At 45.4% G+C, this 13,784-nt stretch overlaps 1 protein-coding gene and 1 non-coding gene across 4 annotated transcripts in view; one reads left to right on the top strand and one right to left on the bottom strand.

Moving 5' to 3' along the window:
- JAKMIP1 (janus kinase and microtubule interacting protein 1) overlaps positions 1–13,784 on the top strand; it is a 216,175-nt gene that overhangs the window by 128,765 nt on the left and 73,626 nt on the right. For all 3 annotated transcript variants that reach the window (XM_039911942.1, XM_039911943.1, XM_029063608.1), the window contains exon 4: positions 6,212–6,706. In XM_039911942.1, coding sequence (XP_039767876.1) covers positions 6,212–6,706 — 495 coding nt within the window. The remainder of the gene's footprint in view (positions 1–6,211; positions 6,707–13,784) is intronic.
- LOC114811366 lies at positions 12,949–13,086 on the bottom strand. Its single transcript, XR_003759070.1, has one exon. It is a non-coding gene; the product is annotated as a small nucleolar RNA SNORA7 (small nucleolar RNA).

Genomic DNA, 13,784 nt, shown 5'->3' with positions numbered 1-13,784 from the left:
TAATGATGCTAATAATGATTATTGTATGTGTTAATCACTTACTATGTGCCAAGCACTGTTCTAAGTGCTGGGGTAGATCCAAGCAAATCGGGTTGGACACAGTCCCTGACCCACAGGGGACTCCCATTCTCGATCCCCACTTTCCAGTTGAGGTAACCGAAGCACAGAGAAGTGATGTGATTTGCCCAGGGTCTTTGCAGCTGACAAGTGGCAGAGAGGGATTAGCACCCACATCCTCTGACTCCCAAGTTCGTACTCTTGCACTAGGCTATGCTGCTTCTCGGCGGGGACTCCGAACAGGGTAATTGTTTAAAAATTACAGCTGATGGATTGAATCTCTTTGCCTCTTTATTTCCCTCTTTTCTCCCCCTCCGTGGTCATTTGCTTCTTAACTTAAAACATCAGGACATGGATCCCAATAAATCTGAACCAATTGGTGAGGCGCATGTTTTGTCGTGTGGGATTACCGTTTCCCTCCCATCGTCTCCTTTAAGTAATTTCTGTAGCCGGTGCACTAAATGACAACCGAGCGGAGCAACTCTAATTCTCCCCTCAAAGAGAGTAGTGCATCCTTCTCTTTCTACTCAGATCAGATTATTGGAGGGAAAAGAAATTTATCCGTGTCAGTAAATTGTGGGTGGAATGGCTTCCTCCATCGCGTGCTTAATCTAGCTTTGAGCTGTTGGGGATGTTTTTCCTCAGCCAGTTCTGGCCATTGAGGACTTCAGTCCTAACACATGGAGATGGGTGGCAGTGAAGAAGCGGGGAACAGTTCTCCGGGAGCACCCCCTTTTCTCCAACACCTAAAATCAGACCCAGTGGATTTTATGCTAGTGGCTGGGGGTGTTTGACATAGCAGGAAAATAATATTAATGATAATAAAATCAATAAGAATTGTAAATGATATTTGTTAAGCCCTATGTGTCAGGCACTGTACTAAGCGCTGGGGTGGACACAGGCTAATCAGTTTGAACACTGTCCATGTCCCCTGGGGGGCTCACAGTCTCGATCCCCATTTACAGATGAGGTAACTGAGACACAGAGAGATTCAGTGACTTACCCAAAGCCCCACAGCGGACAAGTGGTGGAGCTGGGATCAGAATAATAATAATTGTGGATTTGTTAAGCGCTTACTATGTGCTGAGCACTGTTCTAAGCGCTGGGGTAGGTACAAGATAATCCGATTGCCCCACGTGAGGCTCACAGTCTTAATCCCCATTTTACAGATTAGGTCACTGAGTCACGGGAGAGTGAAGTGATTTGCCCAAGGTCACACAGCAGAGAAGTGGCGGAGCCGGGTTGAGAACCCATGACCTTCTGACTCCCAGGCCCTTGCTCTATCCACTACTTCATACAATCCATACCAGATATTATTTGACCTGTGTGATGTGGAATTTTAGGGAACTCAATTGATGGTATTTATTGAGTGCTTTCTTTGGGCAGAACTCGGTACTAAGCACTTGGGAGAGCACAGTACAGGGAGAAGGCATGTTCTCTGCCCTGAAAGAGGAGGTGACTCTAGAAGAAGGAGAGGTTGAGTCCTGGATAAAGTAAATTGAGCCGGTGGTGGGGTAGAAGCAGCATGGTGTAGTGGATAGAGCCCGGGCCCGCGTGTCAGAAGGTCATGGGTTCTAATCCCAGCTCTGCCACTTGTCAGCTGTGTGACTTTGGGCAAGTCACTTCACTTCTCTGTGCCTCAGTTCCCTCATCTGGAAAATGGGGATTAAGACTGCGAATCCCACGCAGGACAACCTGATCACCCTGTATTCCCCCCCAGCGCTTAGAACAGTGCTTTGCACATAGTAAGCGCTTAACAAATGCCATCATCATCATCACTTAATACAGAACCTAGCACGTGGCAAGCACTTAACAAATATCACAGTCATTATTATTATTACTAAGTACAAATTAACAAAACAGACTTTGTAGACATGATTCCTGGCATCTAGCAGTTGGGGTTCTTGCCGAGTTTAAAGAATATTTATGATTTCCTTTTCTAGACACCTTCCATAATCGGAATGTATTCAAGTGGTGAGAAGCAGCATGACCTAGTGGATAGAGCAAGGGCATGGAAGTCAGAAGGATCTGGGTTCTAATCCCAGCTCTGCCACCTGTCTGCTTTGAACTTGGGCAAATCACTTCAATTCTCTGTGCCTGTTACTTCATCTGTAAAATGGAGATTGAGGATGTGAGCACCACATGGGACCATGAATGTGTCCAGCCTTGTATCTACCCCAGTGCTCGGTGCAGTGCCTGGCACATAGTAAGCACTTAACAAGTACCATTAATGCATAAAAAAGCAGCACTCCACGTGTGGCAGTCTGACCCTCAAAACTGGAAAAGGTGAAGCTGCTGACACCCCCAATCTGCCGGCCTTCCATGCTGGGATTCACTTGGAGAACCAGATTGATTTTGAACTGTTTGTGAGGCAAACCCAGTCTGCAGTTCAAAGTGATGCTCCACTGGCACTAAGCTTTCTGCGTCTAAAATGGCAGATCAGGATCTTTAAGTCAATTTGAGGATCCCAGAGATGACTTGGTCTATAAGTCTATAAGGGAAAAAAAAAAACACACCAAAAACAGGAATGTATATTTTTAAAAAGAGCTTTGTAACATGCAAAATAAATGATTGTAAATGTCTTAAGCAAATTTTACTCCGTTTCTGTGGTCATCCTGTTCCACCAGTGCATTTCAAGAGCATCCCAGTTGGCCTTGAACACAGAGCTCACACGTGTTTTACGTTTTAAGCAAAGAGCATCATATGAGCAAACTAACATTGCAGCAGGATAGTCGGACCTCCATTGTGGAAACTGTAAACTGAAAGCATTTTGATTCTGCGGCTTTGAGCTCCGTTTGGGGTTTTGTGACTTATGGGTGCTTATTTGGGAAACAGTGGTAGACTGGGGATCCTCAGGGTGGCACCTGGAAAGTTTCCAGTCCTTTACCAGTCTCAACTATGGGAGGGAGAGTCAAGCAGAGACCTGTCCATTCCATCCATGGCTTGGGCAGTGGCTAGTGAGTGGCAGGCCATCGGCCACAAGTCAAAACTCCCCTGTGCTGGGCAGTAGCGGCACAGGAGAGAGTTGAGGGCGGAAACTCATGTTGACTTTGCCAAAGGCGGCAATGGTAAACCACTTCTGGATTTTTCCCAAGAAAACTCTGTGGATCCACTACCAGAACGATTGCAGATGGAGGTGGGGCCTTCTGGGAGAGTTGCATCCGTAGAGTCGCTATAGGTCAGAGACGACTCGACGGCGTAAGATAAGATGGGGGGGTGAGGTTAAGCAAAACTTCCTCTTCCCAGGAGAGAAAACTTCTGTATTTAAGGAGTGGGTTTTCAGGGAATTTCTGAAGGAGAGGCAGTTTGGCATAGTTCTGGGTGGGAGACACCGGTTTGGGAGACAGAGGACCTGGGCTCTAATCCTGTCTCAGCCACTTGCCTGCTGTGAGACACTTGATGAGTTACCTGATTTTCTGGGCCTCAATTTCCTCATCTGTAACACTGAGATTAAATATCTGTTTTTCCCTCCCACCCAGACTATAAGCCTCATGAGGACAGGGCCTGTGTCCTACCTAATTGACTTGCATCTATCCCAGCGCTTAGTAAAGTGCATTTTACAGTATTAGGCACTTACATGTGTCCAACACTTTTCTAAACCCTGGGATAAGGCAAATTAAATAGTTGGTATAAAGTTCCTGTCCCATATGGGGCTCACTTGTCTAAACAGAAGGAAGAACAGGCATTTAATTCCCATTTTTACAGTTGTGGAAACTGAGGCACAGAAAATTTAAGTGCATTACGCAGATCACACAGCAGGATCTTGGTGCATAATAAGCCCTTAAATACCACCACTGCGGTTGTTGCTGTCACGAGGGAGTGGAAGATGTTTGGAAAGAAGGCGAAGCTCCTCACATTTTCCCGATTGATCTCTTCTATCCTCAAAATAATACTTTGAAGAAATGTGGCATTTATTAAGTGTGCTAGGTCCTGGTGTAGATACAAGATTATCAGATTGGACCCAGATAGGATTCACAGTCTAAGGGGCAGGAAGAGCCAGAATAAAATGCCCATTTTTACAGACGAGGAAACTGAGGCCCAGAGCAGTCAAGTGGCTCACTCACACCCACGCAGTGGTCAGGCAGCAGAGCCAGGATTAGAACCCACCTTTCTTCTGAGGCCCGCATTCCTTCCACTAATAATAATAATAATAATGGTTTTGTTAAGCGCTTACTATGTGCCAGGCACTGTACTAAGTACTGGGGTGGATCCAAGCAAATTGGGTTGAACACAGTCCTTACACCACTTGGAGCTCACAGTTTCAATCCCCATTTTCCCCATTTTCCAAATGAGGGAACTGAGGCCCAGAGAAGTTCATTCTTTCATATTTACTCATTCACTCATATTTAATTGAACACTCACTGTGTGCAAAGCATTGTAATAATAATGATTACAGTATTTGTTAAGCGCTTACTATGTGCCAAGCACTGTACCAAGTGCTGGACTAAGTGCTTGGGAGAGTATAACAAACAGACAAATTCCCTGCCCTTAACGAGCTCACAGTCTATAGGGGGAAATAGAAATTAATATTCATACATAACTAAATTACAGTGACTTGTCTGAGGTCGCCCGTCAGATTGGTGGCAGAACCGGAATTAGAACCCGTGTCATTCTAATTCCCAGACTCGGGCTTTCTCCTCTACTCCAGTTAGAGTCCCACTTGGTTCCACGATCTGCATCTTGCATACCAGACTCGTGTCCTGGTCATTAATTCATTTGTTTATTCATTCAATCAAATTTATTACGTGCTTACTGTATGCAGAGCACTGTACTAAGCAAAAGCAGCATGGTGTAGTGGCTACAGCACGGGCCTGGGAGTCAAATCCCAGGTGGGTTCCAATCCTGCCTCCACCACTTGTCTGCAGTGTGACCTTGGCTTAAATGACTTAACTTCTCTGGGCTTCAGTTACCTCATCTGTCAGGGGATTAAGAGTGCGAGAGCCCAATTTGGGATAGGGACTTTCATCGATTCATTTAATTATATTTATTTAGCGCTTACTGTGTGCAGAGCACTGTACTATGTGCTTGGAAACCACTATTCGGCAACAGATAGAGACAATCCCTGCCCAACAGTGGGCTCACAGTCTAGAAGGGGGAGATGGTTGGACTGTGTCCAACCTGATTAATTTGTATCTATTCCAGTGCCTGGCAAATAGTAAGCACTTAACATTCATTCATTCATTCAGTAGTATTTATTGAGCACTTACTGTGTGCAGAGCACTGTACTAAGCGCTTGGAATGGACAAATCGGTAATAGAGACAGTCCCTGCCCTTTGACAGGCTTACAGTCTAATCGGGGGAGGCGGACAGACAAGAACAATGGCAATAAATAGAATCGAGGGGAAGAACATCTCATTAAAGCAATAGCAGATAAATAGAATCAGGTTGATGTACATCTCATTAACAAAATAAATAGGGTGATGAAGATGTATCCAGTTGAGCGGATGAGTACAGTGCCGAGGGGAGGGGACGGGAGAGGGGGAGGAGCAGAGGGAAAGAGGGGAGGAGAGGGTTTAGCTGCGGAGAGGTGAAGGGGGGGTAGAGGGAGCAGAGGGAAAAGGGGACCTCAGTCTGGGAAGGCCTGTTGGAGGAGGAGAGCTTTAAGTAGGGTTTTGAAGAGGGGAAGAGAATTAGTTTGGCGGAGGTGAGGAGGGAGGGCCTTCCGTGACCGCGGGAGGACGTGGCCCAAGGGTCGTCGGCGGGACAGGCGAGAACGGGGGACGGCGAGGAGGTGGGCGGCAGGGGAGCGGAGCGTGCGGGGTGGGCGGTAGAAAGAGAGAAGGGAGGAGAGGTAAGAGGAGGCGAGGGGATGGAGAGCCTTGAAGCCTAGAGTGAGAAGTAACAAGTACCATCATCATCGTTATTATTACAATAGAAAAATAGAGACAGACAGTCCCTACCCACAATGAGCTCACAGTCTAGATGGGGGAGAGACACCTGAATAAGAAATTTCCCAACGAGCAATAGTCGCCCCTCAGATGATCCCCCCGGGGTAACCCCCTTCTAGACCGTAAACCCGGTGTGGGCAGGGATTGTCTATCTCGATTGCCACGCTGTACTTCTCAAGCCCTTAGCGCAGTGCTCCGTGCCCAATAAGCGCTCGATAAATCCGACCGAAGGAACGAATGACCCCTCTTTGTCTCCGGTGCCGCAGGTGGGCAAGCTGAGGGAGAGGCTCCAGGAGGTCAAGCAAGAGCGGGAACAGGAGCAGCACAAGCACACGGCTTTCATCTCGGAGCTGCGGGCCAAGCTGCACGAGGAGAAGGTGAAGGAGCTACAGGCCGCACGGGAGGCCCTGAGCAGGCAGCATGAGCAGGACCTGGCCCGGATGGCGAAAATCAAAGACGGGGAGGTGCAGCGTCTCCAGGCCAGCCTGCAGATGCTCCGGGACGGGGCGGCCGACAAGGTGAAGACGGCCCTGTGGAACGAGGCCCGCGAGGAGGCCAGGAGGACCTTCGACGGCGAGCGCGTCAAGTTGCAGCAGGAGATCCTGGAGCTCAAGTCCGGGAAGAAGCAGGTGGAGGAAGCCCTGAGCAACATGGTGCAGGCCGATAAGACCAAGGCCGCCGACCTCAGGGTGGCCTATCAGACCCATCAGGACGAGATCAATAGAATCAAGCGGGAATGTGAGAGGGATATCCGGAGGCTGGTGAGTCGAACCCCATCTGGGCGCGGCGTCTCCTCTGTCTCGATGATAATTATAATCATTTTGGTACCTGTTCAGCGCTTACTGTGTGCCAAGCACTGTTCTAAGCCCCGGGGTAGATAGAAGTCACAATGGACACAGTCCCTGTCCCACATAGGGCTCACACTGTTAATCTCCATTTTACAGAAGAGGGAACCAAGGCACAGAGAATAATAATAATATTGGTAATTATGCTATTTATTAAGCGCTTCCTATGTGCCACGCACTGATCTAAGCGCTGGGGTAGTTACAAGGTAAGCAGGTTGTCCCACATGGGGCTCTTAACAAAGCACTTAACAAATACCAACATTATTGTTGTTATTTCCGCCTCGGTGCTTACGTACTTGTCTATCTGTAATCTAGTTGAACGTCTGCCTCCCTGTCTAGCTCGTAAGCTACTTGGGGGCAGAATTTGTGCTACTGTCTTATGCTCTCCAGAGAGCTCAGTACAGTGCTCTGCACACAGGGAGCACTCAAATACCACTGATTGATTGTGGTTTCATGTGGTTCTTGAGATTAAAAAAGGAGAGGGATTTCTTTCCTTCAAATTGCCAAGGAGAGATCGCAGCAAAAACAAAAATCAATAAGTAAAAACAGTCAGTAAAAACAATAAGCAGAAAAGCTTACTAAAAATGGAAATTTTCTTAGAAGAAAATAAGTGCTTACTGTATGCAGAGTAATAATAATAATAATGATGGTATTTGTTAAGCGCTTGACTATGTGCAGAGCACTGTTCTAAGCGCTGGGGTAGATACAGGGTAATCAGGTTGTCCCACGTGAAGCTCACAGTTAATCCCCATTTTCCAGATGAGGTAACTGAGGCCCAGAGAAGTGAAGTGACTCGCCCACAGTCACACAGCTGCCAAGTGGCAGAGCCCGGATTCGAACCCGTGACGTCTGACTCCCAAGCCCGGGCTCTTTCCACTGAGCCACACTGCTTCTCAGTACAGCGTAGCACTGTACTAAGCACTTGGTACAAGCGAGTACAATACAGCAAAATAGACATATTCCCTGCCCCCAACGAGTTTACAGTCTAGAGGGAGAGACACCAATTAAATACATAAAATGACAGATATGTACATCAGTGCTGTAGGAAAGGTACAAAAGTGCTGCCAATATTCTTCTTCTCAGGAGATTAAGAGAGCTCCTGTCTAGCTTTTTCTGACATTTAGATAGACTTCTTCATCCTCACCTGGGTTTAGAGGTTTATTGGCAAAATTATGGGTTTGTTTTATATTAGCATTAGGCTCATTACCGAAGAGTTGCCTCTCTGGCTTTCAATCACTCAGTCGGGGTTATTGAGGATTTACTGTGTGCGGAGCATTGCGCTAAACACTTGGGAGAGTAGAGGTGGATCGGTTGAGGCGATCCCTGCCCGCGGGATCTAGTGGAGTTTACAGTCCACTTTGGGGTTCCCGGAATCCAATAGAGCAAGTGAAACCATTACCCAAAGTTGACTCAGAGATTGGCATTTTTCTGCCCGATCGCCAGTTGGTTTCGTAGCTGACTGGCAACTCTTTGTGCTCTCCCCATTGACTAAAGCATCTTTATTTATTGAACACGCTCAGTGGTTTGTTCTGGAGCTTTAGGGCTTCCCTTTCCTTATTCATTCATCGAATCAATCAGTCGCTGGGATTCATCGAGTGCGTATGTGCAGAGCACTGTACTAAGCGCTTGGGAGAGTATAATACGACAGAATTTGCATACACGTTCCCTGTCCATAATGAGTTTAATAATAATAATGTTGGTATTTGTTAAGCTCTTACTATGTGCAGAGCACTGTACTAAGCGCTGGGGGAGATACAGGGTCATCGGGTTGTCCCACGTGAGGCTCACAATCTTAATCCCCATTGTACAGATGAGGTAACTGAGGCACAGAGAAGTGAAGTGACTTGCCCAAGGTCACACAGCTGACAAGCGGCGGAGCCGGGAGCCTAAAGGGGAAGGCAGACGTTAATATGAATGAATAAGTAATTTCTAATCCATAATTTACAGATATGCACATAAATCCAATGAGGGATTATTAGTCTGTTGTTTTAAGCAGCATGGTCTAGTGGCAAGAACCCGGGCTTGGGAGTCAGAGGTCGTGGGTTTGAATCCCGGCTCCACCACTTGTCTGTTGTGTGACCTTGGGCAAGTCGCTTAGCTTCTCTGTGCCTCAGTTACCTCATCTGTAAAATGGGGATTGAGGGACAGGGACTCTGTTCAATGTGATTATTTTGAATCTACTCCAGCACTTAGAACAGTGCTTGGCACATAGTAAGCGCTTAACAAATACCACCCCCCCCAAGAGAAAAGTTCCAACCCCATAGATGATTTAAAAATAATGAAGCCTTTGTGGGTTTTAATTGTTTTTACGTTACTCTGATCGTGGGAGTTATTTCCTTGGTTCTTGGTGATCTAACGCTCTGAAGGCCCGCTGGGATAATATTGGGTAAACATTTTTCCAATATCATCCCCTCATCCCCCAAGAGCCTTAGGTAAATTCATGCAGGTGGGGGAAGGGTAGACGGGGGCATCTTGGCACAATGAGTCCACCAAATAGTTGCGTTACCAGTCAGTCAGTCATATCGATTGAGCGCTTACTGTGTGCAGAGCACGGTACTAAGCGCTGGGGAGAGTATAATACAACAATAAACAGACACATTCTCTGCCCATAATGCGTAGAGCACTGTACTAAGCACTTGGGGAAAGGGCAGTGGAGTCGGGATTTCTTGACCCAGGAGGGCCAGGCACAAGGTAAGCGATTCCCAAAAACCATAATTAGTATTACTATTAGTTCTCCCTCTTAACTGCTGCTATCCAAGATACCATGGACTCTATGCTCTATCTCCGCTTATTCTTACCGTAATCAGAGCCATGAACCTGGAATCCCAGTATTTCACTTCAGTCTATTCATGGTATTTATTGAGTGCCTATTATGTACAGAGCACTGTACTAAGTGCTTAGGAGAGTACTGTTCAACAACATTAGCAGATATGTTCCCTGCCCACAGCGAGCTTGGAGTCTAAAGAACAGATTCCCTTTTCCTGACTGGCAGTAATTATTGGTCTCCTACTATGGGAAAAAGACTGTCTAAATTGCTTGGGAGAGTTCTATCCCTGAACTCGAGGAGGTAATGATCTATTTTTGCTATTCTGTCCATATACCGACTTCCTTCCGAGGTACGTTAATTACAGCATTTTTTGACTAGTCTTTTTCTGCAGTTCACCAACAGATTTTCTCCAAAACATTGTTTTTCTAGAATTTATGTATTTGTCAAGCAGTGAATTTGAGCACTTACTATGTGCAGAGTTTTCTTAGTCCTACTTAAATTTCTGTGTTTGTTCCTTAATGCGGTCCTGGAACGCCCTCCCTCCTCACCTCCGCCAAACTAATTCTCTTCCCCTCTTCAAAACCCTATTTAGAGCTCACCTCCTCCAAAAGGCCTTCCCGGACTGAGCTCCCCTTTTCCCTCTGCTCCCCCTCTACCCCCCCTTCACCTCCCCTCAGCTAAGCCCTCTTTTCCCCCCTTTCCCTCTGCTCCTCCCCCTCTCCCTTCCCCTCCCCTCAGCATTGTGCTGGTTCACTCAATTGTATATAATTTCATCACCCTATTTATTTTGTTAATGAAGTGTACATCACCTTGATTCTATTTATTTGCTATTATTTCAATGAGATGCTCATCCCCTCGATTCTATTTATTGCTATTGTTTTTGTCTGTCCGTCTCCCCCGATTAGACTGTAGGCCCTTCAGAGGGCAGGGACTGTCTCTATCTGTTACCGATTTGTACATTCCAAGCGCTTAGTACAGTGCTCTGCGCATAGTAAGCTCTCAATAAATACTATTGAATGCTGTGTGACCTTGGGCAAGGCACTTAACTTCTCTGTGCCTCAGTTCCCTCATCTGTAAAATGGAGATTAAGGCTGTGAGCCCTATGTGGGACATGGACTGTGTCCAACTTGATTACCTTGTATCTACCCCAGTGCTCAATATAGAGCCTGGCACAGAGTAAGAGCTTAACAATTACCATAAAAAAGTAAACATAAAAATTCTCCCCAGCCTTGCCAAAATAAGACTGGTTCTGATTATTACGGGACAGCTGAGACCTAACCTTCATACTTCCTATGAAACTATGTACATATAAAATTAATATTACAACATATCTACTGATGTGAATTAAAATTAAAACCAATCTTTGACATAAAAGAATTGACCGACTGAGCTAGATACAAATGAATATTCTAAATGTGTTTCAAAGCCCCACTTCAGCATAGTCAGTGCATACGCTAGTAGCAAAAAACTAGATATACATTTTCCCAAGGAACATTCAGTGATCTTAGAAAAAAAAATCTTTGGAAGAGAACAAGTCCTTTGCTTTCCCCATTATCTCTACATTTGATAAATGTCTTTTCCCTCTTTCAGCAGGGAAATTCTGTTGCCTATGGCAACACCATCCAGCGAGTGGGTTGTCTACAATCCTGTCATGAATTTTTTTTTTTTTTTAACAGAACATATTGGATTAGCAAACGATGCCTTTCAAACCTCCTGACTTATTCATGTTTATTTTTTAGCAACAAGTATGCATAAAATATGCCATAAAATCAAGCCAAACACTCTTTTTGATTCTCCACCTCAGGCAGCCTTAGAGAAAATAGGAAAGGAAATATACTATTAGCCTTAAGATTGTTTTTTGACAAGGCTGCGGAAATTAAATTAAGAGCATTTATTACTAACGTGTTCTAAAGTTGAGTGCAGGTCTATGTACTGAGCGCCGCAATAGACTCTAGCCCGTCACTTCCTATATATACCCCAAACTGGGGGTGCTAAGGAAAAGTGTGAAAATAATTGGAAGCCTCTGAAATGAAGAGAACAGACTACATATTATTTTCTATATGTTCAAGATGCTTTCTGAAAACGCACACGCGGAATCGGGTTTCTACGGCAACTGCTGATTTTGGTTTTCCTTTGCGTTTACCGTCTTTCAAAGCAGTTTTCCCCTGAAATGTGTGTGAGTGGCAGTTTCTATTGGCACCGAAGATCAGCAGCAGCAACACGGCACTTCGGCAAGCGTTAAGCGTTTTGAAAGATGTCTTTTAAATGTTTTGCCCCAGATTGTCTATAGTTATGTATCATCTATTTTCCCTATTAAAATCTCTTTTATGTTCTGGGTTGGAATTTGTGTTCAAAAATGTAAAAAGGAAAGAAAAGCATGAGAGAGGAGTGAAAGTCAAATTAGAGCATGATTTAAATGAGCTGCACATGACCAGGGTGATGCCATCTTTCCAAGAATGCCTAAAGCTAAATATCAGGAAAAAGCAAAAATGATTACTATAAAAATGAAAATTTTTCTATAGGGAAATCCAGTCTGTGCTGGATTTAGTTTATGAAACTGGGCATCACACAGTGTATAATAATAGTGCCTATTTTAGTGGCATGTGTGGGTTTGTGAGTGTGGGGGGGGAAAAAAAAACACACACACACACAAAAAACTGGAAGTGATCATGATAAAATGGCAGTTTGGCTCATTAAAAACTCATCTCCCCTATGGAGACTCATGAGCCCAGATAATACCTATAAGTTTGTTATGAATTATTTATTCATATTAACATAATAATAATGTTGGTATTTGTTAAGCGCTTACTATGTGCCAAGCACTGTTCTAAGCACTGGGGTAGACACACGGGAATCAGGTTGTCCCACGTGGGGCTCACAGTCTTAATCCCCATTTTATAGACGAGGGAACTGAAGCACAGAGAAGTTAAGTGACTTGCCTACGGTCACACAGCTGACAAATAGCAGAGCTGGGATTCGAACTCATGAGCCCTGGCTCCAAAGCCCGTGCTCTTTCTACTGAGCCACGCTGCTTCTCCAATCTGTCTTTCCCTCTAGACTGTAAGCTCGTTATTAACAGGGAACGTATCTGCTAATTACGTTGTATCGAACTCGCTCAAACACTTAGTACAGTGCTCTGGACATAGTAAGGGCTCAGTGAATTATTGTTATTGTCTTATGCCTTTGAGTCGTGTCTTGACCCATAGTGATGCCATAAACACATCTCTCCCCAAATGCTCCGCTTTCATCTGCAGTTGTTCTGGTAGCGGATCCGTGGAGTTTTTTTGGTAAAAACCGGAAGTGGTTTCCCATTGCAGTCTTCCGCACGGTAAATGAGTCTCCACCCTCAACTCTCTCCCGTGCCGCTGCTGCCCAGCACGGGGGAGTTTTGATTAGTAGCCGATGGCCTGCCATTCGCTAGCCACTGGCCAAGCTAGGAATGGAATGGACAGGCCTCTGCTTGACCCTCCCTCCTGTAGTCGAGACTGGAAGAGGACTGGACACTCTCCAGATGCGACCCTGAGAGGTGGCTCAATGAATGCCACTGATAATTCCAAGCCAGTCAAGAATTATGCTTGCGTCTACTCTGAACATGCGTTCTTTGGGAGGATGCCTCTTTTTTTGGCTTTTTAGAATGTTTGGATCATTCAGTCGTATTCATTGAGCGCTTACTCTGAGCAGAGCATTGTGCTAAGCACTTGGGTGAGCACGATAGAACAATAAACAGACACATTCCCTGCCCACAACGAGCTTACAGTCTAGCGAGGGAGACCGATTCTTGTTGTTCACTGAGTATCATGATGATAAGTGCAAGGATAGAGTTGTTCTCTGAAATCCAAGATGTCAATATTAGTGGTGAAGGTTCCCCTGTGAGTGAACCTGAGAGCTGGTGTAGCTGAAAAGGCCAATGAAGGGCTCACAATCCCTGTCACATTGTGGGATCATTCCTAATAGACAGGATAAACCGTGTTCTTGTTCCTCTAGTCCGTAAGGTTATCGCGGGCAGAGAATCTGTCCGTTTATTGCGTTGTATTCTCCCCAGTGCTTAGTACAGCGTTCTGTATTCATTCATTCAATTCAATTGTATTTGTTCATTCGTTCATTCATTCAATCATATTTATTGAGCGCTTACTATGTGCAGAACATTGCTTATTGTGTGCAGAGCACTGTACTAAACACTAGGGAAGTACAGATCAGCAACAAAGAGAGACAATCCCTGCCCACAAT

This window comes from Ornithorhynchus anatinus, chromosome 4, assembly GCF_004115215.2.
Source record: "Ornithorhynchus anatinus isolate Pmale09 chromosome 4, mOrnAna1.pri.v4, whole genome shotgun sequence".
NCBI lineage: Eukaryota > Metazoa > Chordata > Mammalia > Monotremata > Ornithorhynchidae > Ornithorhynchus > Ornithorhynchus anatinus.
This window is presented reverse-complemented; position numbering and strand designations above follow the sequence as displayed.